Source organism: Delphinus delphis, chromosome 1 (assembly GCF_949987515.2).
Source record: "Delphinus delphis chromosome 1, mDelDel1.2, whole genome shotgun sequence".
NCBI classification, from domain to species: Eukaryota; Metazoa; Chordata; class Mammalia; order Artiodactyla; family Delphinidae; genus Delphinus; species Delphinus delphis.
The window spans coordinates 12,168,563-12,182,132 of record NC_082683.1 but is presented as its reverse complement, the minus strand read 5'-3'; the positions used below and the strand labels follow the sequence as shown (position 1 = coordinate 12,182,132).

Below are 13,570 nucleotides of genomic sequence, written 5' to 3'. Positions count from 1 at the left end.
TACAACCCTCAGAGGGCATCTCTGCGTGCCCTTGGCGACAGAATATCCCAATGTCTTCATTCGTGAATTTGATTCTTTCATGGAGCACCCACCATATGCTGGTTTTCTGCTGTCTTGCGTTCTGAGTTCTGTCCAGAGGGGGATTTGTCCTTCAAGGCAGGTAGCACTTGTTTCATGGAGAATGGGACGTGGTGACTATGGGGCCTCTTCAGTGCTAGCTTAGCTGCCTACTTTGCCGAAGAGTTGAGCTGGGCTGGAGGGGAGGGGTGCGTTATGATGGGGGGGGAGAGAGGCAGGGTCTCTGCCCCATCTCCGTCACCAGGGCAGCTGAGGGGCCCTGTTTCATCTTGCCAGGCTGGCTCACTTTGGGGCAGGAGGGTTTGTCAGGTTGGAAATTGCTTTCTTCAACTAGAACAGAGAACAGAGTGGGGAGGATGTAGAGGAGATTGCAAGTGGGGGGCACCAGTATAGTTTGACTCCCCTAAGGGTTGATTCTGGAGTGAATTTTAGAGCCAGTGCCTCCCTATTGCATAGATCAGATCATTGAGGCCCAGAGAATGGCAGGGCTGGCCACAAAATAAGGTAGAGGTAGCTGGACCAAGTGGCTGGCTACTCTGGGCCAGGAAGTAAGGCTCATCAGAATCCCATGAGGCCCCTCCAAGTTTTTTTTTTTTTGGCCATGCTGTGCGGCATGTGGGATCTTAGTTCCCTGACCAGGGATCGAACCCACGCCCCCTGCAGTGGAAGAGCAGAATCTTAACCACGGGACCACCAGGGAAGTCCCAAGGCCCCTCCAAATTTGATGGCAGTATTTTGGTGCCCCCCCACCTCCCCAGCCTGTTCGAGCATGGCTCCTCCCCTTTGCTCCACCCTCGGGACCATGGTACCTCCACCCAAGACACAAAGCCCACAGCTCTGCCCTGAGACGTCACGAAGAGGGACTGAAGGTTCAACAGCTCGAAGAGGTTGTGTGCCTGCGGGGGGGGGTGGTTAGGAAACACTGGAGGATAGGTGGCACCGACCCGAACCCTCTGGCTTCAGTTTCTTCCTAGCTTGGCAGCTTTGAGCAGAGGTGAAGGCCCGGGCCAGGCTCTGTCCCAGTGGTGCCCACCCCACCTTGTTTCTGAGCCTGGGAGGGCTGGACAGCTGTGATGGTGGGTGGGAGACCAAGACCTGGGCCCGCAATGTCCAATGTGACCACCAGGGGTCCCCAGAGTCCACACAAGGGACTAGTGGAAAGGACCCGTTTTTCAGCATCATCCGGCGTCATCCACTGGCACAGAGGGGTTGGGGCCACCCTTAGGTCCCCAACCTGTTTCTGTCCCTCCATGACCCATGTGCCAGGCTCTGTGCTTGCAGGGGGGAGGGGATCAGCATTCAGAGTGATTAAGTACTTTGCCCAAGATCACACAGGCAGAATGTGGTAGACCTGAAATTGAAACCCACGTGTGCCTTGATGAAAAGACATATTTTTAACCACTGTTTCTTTCCATCCAGAATCTTCTGGTTCCCAAGCTCTCCCTCTTCCCTAGCCTCTGCATCATCCCAACAGCCCTGGAACTGAGAGACAGAGAGGGCAGGAACTGCATGCCCATTCCACAGGTGAGGAAGCAGGCCCAGGAGGAACAGAAAGCCACACAGCATGTCCGGGAAGCTGGAGCCAAGTTTCCCTCTCAGGCTCTTCCCCTCTATCCCAGGGCCCCTGTCTGCCCACAGTGAAAAATTTCCCCATTACCTGGTGCAGGGAGGTCTCCGGGGACAGCTTCAGGGTCACTGGCTCCACGGGGCAGCCCCCAGCCAAGATGTCCTGCAGACACTGCTGGGGATGGGGGAAGGGTTATGGGGGCCTGGGACAGCTCCCCCTTCCCCAGGCAGCCCCTCTCAAACCACAGGCTATCAGCTGGCCACTCCCCTCACAACCCTGCTGACTCCCCATCCTCTACTGACACCTCATATGAGCACTCACCTGGTGTCCTGGAACCCGGGAGGGTGGCTCAGCCTGGAGGGCCTGCACCAGGTGTGCCCTTTGCACGGTGCCCACCAGTATCTGAGACTCTGGACAAGTGGAGAGGGAGAGGAAAAAAGCCACATTATGAAAAAGGAACTTACATTTACTGGACTGCTACGATGTGCCAAGAACTATGCTGGGTGTTCTCATGACTCTCGGGAACATACAGCACCTATGGGTCAGGAACTATTATCACCCATTTTACAGGAGAGGAAACCGAGGCTCAGAGGCACAGAGAGGTTAGTTGTCTTGCCCAAGGTCACTTAGCTTCTGACGTGGAGGAGTGGTAGCTGAGGGTGGCCAGGTAAGGCTGCCAGGGGGCCGGGAGGTAACCTGCCCACCCCAAGATGCCCCACCTGGCAGGGCCTCAAGGCAGGAGCAGGTCTGGGACACCTGCATGAAACTGTCTGTGCGTCAGGGCTGGGCTTTGTCCCTCATTTCCCATAGGAAGTTGCACTGGCTCAGCCCAGTGAAGGCATGAACCTGGAAGGCCGCCATGTTCTGAGGTCCTCCTGTGTGCTGGAGGCCTGGCGAGCCTCACTGCAGGGTATCCCTGGAGTCTGCAGGTGTTTAGCTTTGAGGGACAGCCTGATATTTTTGATTTTTGTCCAGTAAAATAAAAACTTTACAACTGGACATACAAAGCCTCCCTGTTTAAAAACAATTAAAGCTATTTCTTGGATGAGCAACAGGGTCCCACAGGCTGGGCCTGTGCTGGTTGGGAACTCTTTGCTTCCTGTGGCTCTAAGGGTAGAAGTGGAGTCTGTCTTGTTCTAGCAAAGGGGTGAAGCTTCTTGAGGGGTCACCCATGTGCAGGTATTTTCAAGTGTGATATTTGGCGTGTTCTGTGGGATAATGTTACAGGTGTCCCAATTTGGATGGGGAGAAGGGCCTGGCCTTTGGGATGAGAACCTCTGACAACTCTGTCCTCCCTATTTTCCAGATGTGGCAACTGCAGTTCATAGAGCTTAAGGGATTTACTACAGTTCTGCTGCTCATAAATAGCTTTATGCCTCTTGGGGTAGGTATGGGGATGACCCATACGGTTGTGCAGGTTGCTCACTGCACAAGATACCTGCCCAAAGGACAAGTGGGGATCAAAATCCAGCTGTGCTATGCTTGCCAAGTGTGCATTTTGTTTCATTTGCACAAAGGGGACATATGGGCTGACAGTGGCCCTGAGTGGGGCATGGCTGTTCCCTCCCTACCCCCCAGCTTATCTTTCCCACTCATACTGTACTTGTCCTAGAGGGAAATGATGCTCTAGCTAGGTCCTCTCCCAAAATTCAGCTTGTGTGTCTTTTAACAAGGGCCCCCACTCATTTTTCTCTAAAAGGATGTCTTTCTCATGGCAACAGGGTTGAGGGAGGTGACTCAGTTGGGGAATGCCTGAAGGGGAGACTGAGGGAAGGAGCCTTCTGGGAGGCCCTAGTAGTGTTCCCATCATCCTACTGTAGGATGTAAGTAGGACTAAGCTCCGCAAGTAGGATGGCTATTACCTCCATTTTACCAATGAGGAAACTGAGGCTCAGAGAGGTGAAGTGACTTGCCCAAGGTCACACAGTTGCAGAGCCCGGTTTTGGATCCAGGTGCCTGATAGGTACAATGCCCTGCTTACCCATTCCTGGGCCTGACCCTCCCAGGTCCAAGAGGAAGGTAGAGGGAATGCCTCCTCCCCATTCGTGCTCCCCCTTCCTGTCGGGCACCTGTGCTCTCCACCAGGGGGTACTCGGCAGTGTCTGTGGAGGTCACGACCTTGACCACCTCCTCCTGCGGTGTGTCCTTGGCCAGCGTGGTGATGGTACAGTTCATGAAGTGCTCCACAATTACATGGTGAGAGCTGGGGCAGAGGGATGCTCCCATCAGGTCCTGGGGTGGCGGGTTATCCAGACCCCTGGACAAGCTGGGGCGAGCCGGGAGGAGTTTTGCCGGTTCTTCAGCGTGGGCAGGGTCTAAGAGATTCCTGAGATCAACAGCTCCTAGCACCCCAAGGTAGGGAGGGAGGAACCTGGGGACCAGCTGGCCTGTGCCCTCTGGACCCCTATCTCCCCCCAGACCAGCTCTACTTCGACCTGTTTTATTCAGAAGCCGTCGCTGGAGAATTTCATTTGAAGAAAAGTTTTATGGCATAAAGGGAAAAAAGAGCTTTAAAGTTTGAAAATCACGGGAGTAACCACCCCCATTTAACAGATGGGGAAACTGAGTCTGGAGAAGGGGGCAACTTGCACATGTTTGGAGCTGGGCCTTGGACCCAGGGCTCTCAGAGCCTCTTAGTCCTGCTTCTCTGGGGACAGAGGCTGCTCGGCCCTGTCTGGTTGAGTCAGGACCTCAAAGCTCGTTTCCATTGCAGTATTCCAGTCCCACCTCCAGCTCCCAACGCCCCAGTGAGGACAGCAGAGCAGGAGCAGGGGGAGGGGTGGGGCCTCCCAGAGCTGGCGCTGACTCTCTGTGTGACCTGGAGCAAGACGTGGCACCTGTCTGAGCCCCACTTTCTGACAAATGGGCAATATCTGTCCTACTGTTGTGGAGACCGACTGATGACCAGTAAGACACTGAGGCCAAGGACTCCCCCAAGGTCACACAGGGAGCTGGCGAGAATGGAGACTAGGGAGCAGCCATGTGTCGGCCCCTCCCACGCTCACCCATGTCCAAGGTCAGCCCACCCAGACACCATCACCTCAGCCAGCCTGAGCAGACGCCGCTCACCTGATTTTTCGGCACCGGATCCACGGAAGGTATGGCAGTCTCTTGACGATGATGGTGCCGTCGTAGAAGGAAGGCTGGCAGCTCTGGGCGATGGCGTTGGCCGCCAGCACCGCCATCAGCACAGGAAGTGCGTGCACGATCTGGCCAGTCAGCTCGAAGGCCAGCAATGCGGTGGAGATGGTGTGGGTCACAGCCCCTGAGAAAGCCGCAGCCCCTGCAGGGGGCAGAGGCAGGGAGGGGGGCTCAGGCCAGGAGACAGCTTCATGCAAAGGGCAAGGCTGCCGTGACTATGGCCATGGGCTGGGGTGGGAATTGTCCAGAGGCCACACGTTGGCCACTGTTGGAAGTGCCCTATGCCTGGGCTTGGTGAGGGAAAGAGCAGTAAGGAAGAAGGGGCACCAGGGACATGACAGGAGCTAGAAAAAGTAATGGAGCCTAAGGGGAGGGGCTCAGGGAAGGGTGGGGCTCATTGGGAGGCTAATGACCTCCCCATGCCCTGCAGAGCTACTGGCTGATTCTCCGGGTCCAGCCCAGACCCACGATGTTTGCCCGTCCGGTGGGAACCCGGTTTACTCACCTGCCAGGGCATACCCCCCAGGCATGATGGGGTTGGTGACACCTCCAGCCACGATGCCCTCTGGGAAGGCAACAGAGAGGGCCTCCCCTATGAGGCGCCCGATGGCAGCTCCTGGTCGCAGATTTAGGGTGAGGGCAGGGAGCTAGGCTGACCCAGTCCCCACAGCCCTCCATCCCTGGGGATCAACCTCAGTACCATCCTGGGGAGGTGGGTGGACCAGGAGCCATGGCCCTGACCCGATAACCCTGAGTCTATCAGACCCTCAACACCCCAGACTCACCGAAGATAAATATGGGCATGAAGTACCCCGCGGGCATGGGGATCGTGGTGGCCAGAATTATCATCCAGAACTGTGGGTGGTGGGAACCGAGGGGGCAGAGGTTAGAGGCAGCTGGACAAGAGTAGGCAAGGGAGGGACAAGACAGGGGGCAGGGGGGTTTCCCAGGGAGAAGGAGGATGCCCAGGCACATGCCCATCGCCAGTATCTGGTGTGAGGGAAGGTGTGCCCAGGGGAAGGATCCCCACCCTGGCAAAGTGCCTACTGTGTGCCTGGCACTGTGCCAGGGACTCTCCTTTCTTCCCTCTCAACCTTCCTTGATGTAAGCACAGTAACTAGCCCGTTCTAAAGACGAGGAAACTGAGGCTCAGAGAGCTGAAGCAACTTGCCCAGGACCACACAGCGGGCAGAGGTCAGGCCAGGGAGTCTGCATGAAGGCCTAGGCCCTGCGCTATGTACATGCTATGGGGAGGTACCCCATCCCACCCAAGGCTGGCCTCAGCTCTGCGCACATCCCTGGGGGCCCCGGGAGCCCACCTTCATAACCAGGAAGAAGGCGAGGGTCCCAAAGATGGTGAACTGCGGGTGGTACCATTCGAACCATAGGTTCTGTGGGTCGGGCTCCGAGGGCCAGGGTGGGGACGAGTTCCGGGTCATCAGCGCCCACGAGTTATTGTCGAACAGTGAGTCCAGATGCTCCCTCATGGACAGCTGGAGAAGGGGGCAGCTTGGAGTTCTGCGTGAGGGCCGGGCAGCAGTCCCTGCCACCCCCACCCCCACTGCCTGACCCTGCCTCAAATCCTCATCTGCCACTTCCTGCTGGGGGGAGACCTTGGGAAGGGCTCTGGCCCTCTTGGAGCTGCACAGCCATCCCCTTATAGGTGTTGTGGGGATTGAGATGATGGGCACAAGTTGGACAACGACTGGGCATTCCCCCCTCTGGCCACCCCAGCTCAGCACCCCTTACCCGAGAAGCCATGAAGCGGCCCACACCAGGGGGATAGGTGATGGAGGCGAGAACCAAGGCCGCCAGAGCGGAATACAGAGGCTTGCTGTGGGGTGGGGGCGGAGGGCCAGCTCCAGTGCCAGCCGTCCTCTTCCCCTCCCCCCACCCCACGGAGCGGGCCGCCACCCTGCTGGCTGACGCTGAGGCAGGGACGGGAGAAAGAGGCACAGGAGCAGGGGACGGGTGGGGGTCAGCCCCACACCGCTCGGGTAAGCAGCGGTCGGGGCCGATAGGAGAGCTTGGGACACAGGCGGGCTGCCCGCCAGGCAGGTGGGACCAGGGCAGGACCGGCCAAGGTGGAGGAGGGCTGATTCTGAAATGCCAACGCCAGGGGGCAGACAAGGTTGGGAAGGAGAGGGGGCTCAGTAAGGGGCCTGGGGCTCCACGGGGAAGTAGGGGTTCAGTGAGGGGGAGAGAGGTTAGTGAGGGAGGGAGGGCTCAAATATTGGGGTTGGGAGCCTAGTAAGTGGGGGAGCAGTTACTATGGGGACCTGGACAGGGGTGTTAGTGAGGGGTGGGGATCTCCATATAAGGCTCAGGAGAGTCTAGGGCCATCACCCTGTGGGGTCCCTGGCCCCCATTCAGAGCCCACCTGGTGGCCAGCAGTTTGGAGAGGACCCGATTGGTCTTGACAAAGCCGAGGAACGTGCGCTGACAGAAGAGGTAAGCACAGCTCAGGATGCCACAGATGGCCCTGCAGGGGGGGGAGGGGAGTCCAGAACCGAGGGCAGCAGTTCAGGCTGGGGGAGGCCCCCAGTTGGGCTCTGGAGGGGCTAGAGTCATCCACTCACCCCAGCGCCACAAAAAAGAAGATCTCTGGCAGGTCAAAGGGGACGTCTACCCGGAAACTGGTCTTGTAGAGGGAGGTGATGGTCTCTGGGAAAGGAGGGGAGTGGGGATCAGGGACCACACTCCTACCCCAGCCAAACCGAAGGCTCAGAATTAACAGGCAGGAGTGGAGGTGCTGCCACGTCCTGCCCCCAAATACCCTTTCCCTGGCCCTGCCTCCCCCTTCTACCCTCGGGGCTCCCATCCTTCATGCCCAATCCAGGTCAATTCGTTTCCACACTTGTAGAAGGAGGGGAGCAGAGAGGAAGAAGAGAAGAGAGAGGAGAAAGGAGGGAGGAGGGAGAGGAAGGGGAGGAGGGGGGAAAAGGGAAGAGAGAGGGGAGAAGGGAGGGGAGGGGGGAGGAGGGAGGAGGGAGGGAAGGAAGGCGGGGCAGGGGGCAGGGTCTAGGGCGGGGCTCACCCTGCTCGCTGTTGAAGACAGCCAGGAGGCGGAACATGAAGGCCCCACAGGTGGCAGCGAAGAAGCCCCTCCAGTAATCCCAGACCGAGAAGTGGGAGGACATGACCTCGATGCTGAACAGGACGCCTGGGGGCAACACTGAGCTTCGACAGACACCACCACGCCCATCCCAGCGCCCTGACCACTCCCGTCCTGCTCTCCCACAGCCCGAACAGACAGGGCCACCCCTTCTCTTTGGTCCTGAGCTGAGGGGAGAGGAGGGCAGGGCGGGAGCCCCCTGCCCAGGGAACAGGCTTGTAGGCGCTCTTCTCGGCCATCCCAAACCTTACAACAGCCTTTGGGGTGGGGACGATTACAATCCCCATTTTACAGATGAGGAAATGAGGCTGAGGACTGAACTCACCGGCCCAGGGTCACGCAAGGCGAGATGAGTTTCAAACCCAAGTCTGTCTAATGTGACCGTGAAGCATCTCGACGCCCACCCCCACCTCCACCCTGGGGCGGCTCTGCCCTCCCGGTAAGACTGAAGTAACAACCAAGACCAGATTAGCCGCCATCCTCCCTGCGGGTTCCTCCACTGGGCGGAGGAGCGAGCTGGTCAGTCCGCCAGGGGAGGGACTGGGGGTCGGGGGTGGGAGCCCGGGGTGCAGGGGGAGGGCCTCACCGCTGAAGGGCGCTGCGAACACTGTGGCCACGCCCACCGCCGCTGCCGCCACCAGCATTTCGTTTTGCTTGCTCTTGTTCTGGGGGGATCCGGAGTCCCGCGCTGAGAGTCAGCCCCCGCCCTCCCCTCCGTCTCTTTCCTCCAAGGAGGGGGGCCCAGGAGCCCCTTACCTCAGACTCCCCAATGGCCTTGGTGCGCAGGCGGCCCAGGTAGGCAGCGATCATCACAGACAGGTGCACGAAGGGGCCCTGCCAGAGGAGGTGTGCGCACAGGGCACAGGGTCCGCCCCTTGCGGGGAGCCGGGGCCCTTGCTCCTCTCCTTCCTCCCGCTCTGGGCCCAGGGTTGGGGGTAGAGGGAGCCTCATCCAGAGACAGCTCGGCTGTCCCACCCACTCCCTATGCCTCCATCTCCCCAGTTCCTTTGTCATACTCTGGGGACCTGGCCTGTCTCCTCCCCAAGACGGAGCCCTGCGAAGGCAGGCCCTGGCCTGAGCTCCCCCTGACCTAGCTTCGGTGGGGATGGAGAAAAGGCAGAGGGGGCAGGAGGGCAGGGTGGGACGGGGTGGGGTGCTCTCATGCCCGTCCATACCACTTTGCCCAGGAAGATGGTGCTGCCCGTGGCCAGGGTGCAGGTGAGGCCCACCACCTTGGCCCCGAAGTTCTTGATATCCAGGTAGTCCTCCAAGACCACGCCCGACAGGATGGTCTTCAGCTCCGGAATTCCAGAACCTTGGCAGGGGATGGATGGACGGGGTGGGGGTCGGGAGGAAGAGGAGGGACGATATCTAGATAAACCCTTATCGCTTTACCCTGCACAGGGCTTCACATCGTGATCTCATCAGCTCCCCTAAACCCTGTGAGTTAGGATTCCTAAACTCATTTTGCAGATGAGGAAACTGCGGGTCAGAGAGGGGATGTGAATTGCCTACATTCTTCCAGCTGGTCCTGCCAGTCAGCTGTTGCAGGATGGGGGGAGCCTAGGAGAGAATCTCAGGCCACCCAGATGCATCCCTGCAGCTCCCCTGTGCGGCTGGCCTGGAGCTGAAAGCAGAGCTGAGAGGCCTGGAAGAGATGCGCCCCTCCGTGAGCCCCTCCCTGGGGAGCCATGGTGCCGGCCCAAAGGAGCCCTCAGAAAGGGAGCAGAGCCAACAGTGACCCGAGTCAAGCAAGATCTGTCCTTCTGGGGCTTCCCTGGTGGCGCAGTGGTTAAGAATCCGCCTGCCAATGCAAGGGACACGGGTTCGAGCCCTGATCCGGGAAGATCCCACATGCCGTGGAGCAACTAAGCCCATGCGCCACAACTACTGAGCCCACGTGCCACAACTACTGAAGCCTGCGTGCCTAGAGCCCGTGCTCCGCAACAAGAGAAGCCACGACAATGAGAAGCCCGAGCACCGCAACGAAGAGTAGCCCCCGCTCACTGCAACTAGAGAAAGCCCGCTCGCAGCAACGAAGACCCAACACAGCCAAAAATAAATAAATAAATTTATTAAAAAAAAAAAGATCTGTCCTTCTCACTGTGTGACTTCAGGCAACTTACACAACTCTTCTGAGCCTGGCTTCTCTGGCTGTGAAGTGGGGTTACTGTTTCCTGCCTCCCCCCATCAGGAGCCCCGAAGGACAGGAAAAGGCTTTGGGCAGTGGGCACCGCGGGGCAAGGCAAACAGGTGAATGGTGTGGCGATGGGCTTACCTCCCGAGAAAGGCGTGATGCTCTGGGAAAAGCCTGAGGAGAAGGAGACCAGGGCCACAGGGTACACGGTCCAGGAGAGATACCGGAGTAGGTGGCTGTCCCCAATCTCCCGGTACAGCCACTTGTGTGCTGGGGACAGCTGGGAGTCAGCGAGCCATCCACAGGCTCTGCCGCCCTCAGGCGCCCACTTGCTGGCCAGGAAATGGAGGCTCAGAGGGCAGTGGCCCAGGACCAGCCAGTAAGTGGCAGATCCCCAAGAGGAGGCAAGAGTAGGACCCTGGATCACATCCCAGTGTTGCCACTCCCTAGCTGAGTGACCTTTTGCAAGCCATTCAACATCTCTGAGCCTCTGTTTCCCCATCTGTCAAATGGGCTCTCAGATGAGGTCTGGTGCATGGCAGGTCCTCATAATGCCACCTGAGCAAGTCTCCCAGAGAAGGTGTGTTAGACACTTCCTGCCCTGTGCCCCCTCTTCCAGGGAGACCTCAGGGTGGAGAGAGCCTGCCAAAGCATGGGGAGAGAACGTTCTATGCCTGGTGGTCTAGACAAGTGTTCTCCCCCACAGTTACTGAGCTGAGAGCAAGGAGGGAGGAGAAGGGAGCAGGGGCAGCAGGAAGCGGTGGGCATAGAGCTCAGAGGAAGAAGGACTATTTGGTCTTTCACTCATTGGTCAGATGAGGAGACTGAGGCCCAGAGAGGGGCAGGAGCCTGCCCAGGGTCACACAGCAAGTCAAGAGCAAAGCCAGGACCAGACCCAGGCCTCCTCCCCACCCAGAGCCCTCCCCCACCCCCGCTGCGCCTGGCGGCCCATCTGGCATCCCAAAAGCGTGCTCTAAAGCCCCGGGTCCAGAGCAGGCGTGCATGCCGGGGAGGGGTTACCTCGGACCACACGGCCGACAGTGAAGCTCATGGTGTAGCTGATCAGGGCCATGAGCACCCCGAGGGTCATCAGGAAGTACCAGTCCTCACCCATGCGGAACAGCTTCTGCTTCAACCACTCGAGGCCACCTGGGGCAGGGGCATCAGGTGGTAGCCCAGGGCCCAGTGAGGGCACGGGGCGGGGGCGGGGGGCAGGGGCTGTGTGGGGCTGGGGCCAGGTGGTCGAATCCAGGGAAGCTGGGAGGGGGCTCTGCCTCACGTGAGAGACAGCAGGATTTGTGCAAGTGAAGGTGGCAGCACGGTGGGCGCCAGGCCTATTGGCCCCGCCAGGAGGGAGCCTTTGACCAACCCGCCCTCCCCACCCCTGCCCCTTCCTGAGGTACTTATGGAAGAATGACAGAGGGGGCAGGGTGTGGAGGGAGAGCTGGAAACTACACTTTCTCCAGCATCTCCACAGGGGACATAGCTTAGAGGACACGAGAGTCTAGAGAGACTGCTCTGTGGTCCGAGGACCGGTGGGGCTGTCCTGGTGTCAGGCCAGAGAGCACCCACTGGGCCCCTAGCAAGGTCCCCGGCGGAGTGATCAGGCCTGGGGGCTGCGTTCCCAAAAGGCAGAGAGCAGACCTCTAGCACATCTGTCCCACAGACTGGCAGACAGATCCCCACCCTCCCTGCCGCCCAGGATGGGGGCAGCTCTTGGGCTCCAAGGTGGGTGGGGAGGCGGACCCGGGGAGGGTGATGTCCCGAGGGGTTTTCGGCAGGGAGCGGGAGGGAACCTAGCTGTCACCTCGGATGCCTCGGCGGATGCGGGGACACGGGCCCCATAGCTCCTGAAGTGTCACAGGATTCCCCGAGGAGCCCTCACGAAGCCCTACCAGCTCCTCCATCAGGCCCCTGAGGGAGTGGACAGGCAGACGGACCCTTGGTGAGCTGCTGTAACGCCCTTACCCAGCCACTGGGCCCTTCCAATATCTACTTCCCAGATAGAAGGGAAAGGTGGCATTTTCAGGAGGGGACGTGGGTCTGGTGTGCCTTCATTCCTGAGGGGGTGACCCCGAGGGTGCGAGTGTGTGTGTTAATGTTTAGGATGAGGGCAGCGGTTCCTAGCTGTCCCCTACATGTCCAGCAGCAGGTTGATCAAGGCCGCACCCCAGGCTCAGAGCCCCCTTCCCCATCCTGTGGCTGCCATTCCTACCCTCCCTGGACGCTTGTCTGCTCCCGCTGCTCAGAGCAGTCTCCTTGCCCAGGGGAGTCACTGTCTCACGGTGGGGTCCCCATGGACCACTCTGACTCCCCATGCCCATCCCTGAGCCTCCAACCCCTCGGCTCAGGCCAGAGTCAGGAAAACCCCAGGCCCAGAAGGAGAAGCCGTGAGGGTCCAAAGGAGGTGCTGGCTCCCTGCCCCCCAGCTTCCTGCTCCTGCCCTGCCTGCCCTGGTCCTGGCAGGTTCCATCCAAGTCCCTGCCCCAGCTCTGCACCCGGCGGCCCCTCACCTTTGTCAGTCCGCTCTCTGCTGTGGCCCCAGCCAGCCCTCCTCTGACAGAGACTCCTTTGCTTGCAGCTCAGGTGCACCTGGACAGGTGTGTGTTCCACCAATCAACATCCTGGCCCCCCCTCCTCCCCGCCCCACCCCGCCGGGGTTTACCCTGGCCATTAAGAATGTCCTTGACAAACCAACTGGAACTGCCCCGGCCAGCTGAGTGGTGCAGGCCAGAGCAGCCAGGAGGGACGAGGGGCAGGGGCTCCCCAACCTACCAGAGCCACACAGAGGCAGATGGCACCCAACCCAGCTACCGGCTGGGGTACACAGGGCATGGGAGGGGGAAGCTCATGACACAGCAGGATGGTGAGGGGTCATCTGCAGGGGCTGAAGGTCAGGGCCCTGGGTTCTCAGAGCTGGGCATGGGAGGGGTTTGAAAGAGCAGAGAAGGAAGAGGAGAAGGACCCGTAGGGGAGGGGTGCTATCATTACTGCACCTTTGCTATATGCCAGGCACTGTGCTCAACCCTCCTCCAAATCAGTGAGTGCTCAGAGAAACCCAGCGAGGTGGGCAGTATTAGGCCATTTTAAAGAAATGGAGTTTAGAACTTCCCTGGTGGTCCAGTGGGTAAGACTCCACGCTCCCAGTGCAGGGGGCCAGGGTTTGCTCCCTGGTCACGGAAGTAGATCCCGCGTACATGACGCAACTAAGAAGTCCGCACGTTGCAACTAAAGATCCCGCGTGCCACAACCAAGATTCTGAGTGCCACAACTAAGACACGGCCCGGCCAAAATAAAGGAATAAGTAATAAATAAATAAATAAATATTTAAATAAAGAAACGGAGCTTAGGAGAATTGAGGCTGCTTGCTTGCCCAGGGTCACAGAGGCTGAGGCACAAAGTCAAAAGTTCCATCCAGGTTTGCCTGACTCCAAAGGCTTCACACCTCTCCGAGGTCCTGCCTTGAAGACCTGCCTTGCTCAGAGCTGGGGAGGGGGCTGACGAGCTGGAGCGGGGGAAGGGAATTGGGCTA

General features: G+C 59.1%; 1 protein-coding gene and 1 long non-coding RNA gene across 4 annotated transcripts; one reads left to right on the top strand and one right to left on the bottom strand.

Moving 5' to 3' along the window:
• Positions 1-360: 360 nt before the first annotated feature.
• On the bottom strand, positions 361-11,945 carry LOC132439144 (chloride channel protein ClC-Ka). 3 transcript variants are annotated; one of them, XM_060033469.1, is made up of 19 exons: positions 11,846-11,945; positions 11,059-11,187; positions 10,180-10,308; positions 9,077-9,216; positions 8,658-8,735; positions 8,488-8,566; positions 7,824-7,949; positions 7,366-7,450; positions 7,167-7,268; positions 6,536-6,620; positions 6,106-6,279; positions 5,572-5,641; positions 5,292-5,402; positions 4,715-4,928; positions 3,715-3,848; positions 1,967-2,055; positions 1,736-1,819; positions 888-974; positions 361-408 (listed from the first exon to the last, which is right to left on the bottom strand). In XM_060033469.1, the coding sequence occupies exons 1-19, from the start codon at positions 11,943-11,945 to the stop codon at positions 361-363; spliced, it is 2,064 nt and encodes a 687-aa protein (XP_059889452.1). The 3 variants fall into 3 exon arrangements, with proteins under 3 accessions (XP_059889452.1, XP_059889502.1, XP_059889569.1); XM_060033519.1 differs by having other exon boundaries at positions 1,736-1,816; XM_060033586.1 differs by lacking the exon at positions 10,180-10,308.
• Positions 7,118-9,969, top strand: LOC132439371 (uncharacterized). The gene is made up of 3 exons (XR_009522348.1): positions 7,118-7,237; positions 8,196-8,340; positions 9,375-9,969. It is a non-coding gene; the product is annotated as an uncharacterized lncRNA (long non-coding RNA).
• Positions 11,946-13,570: the final 1,625 nt, after the last annotated feature.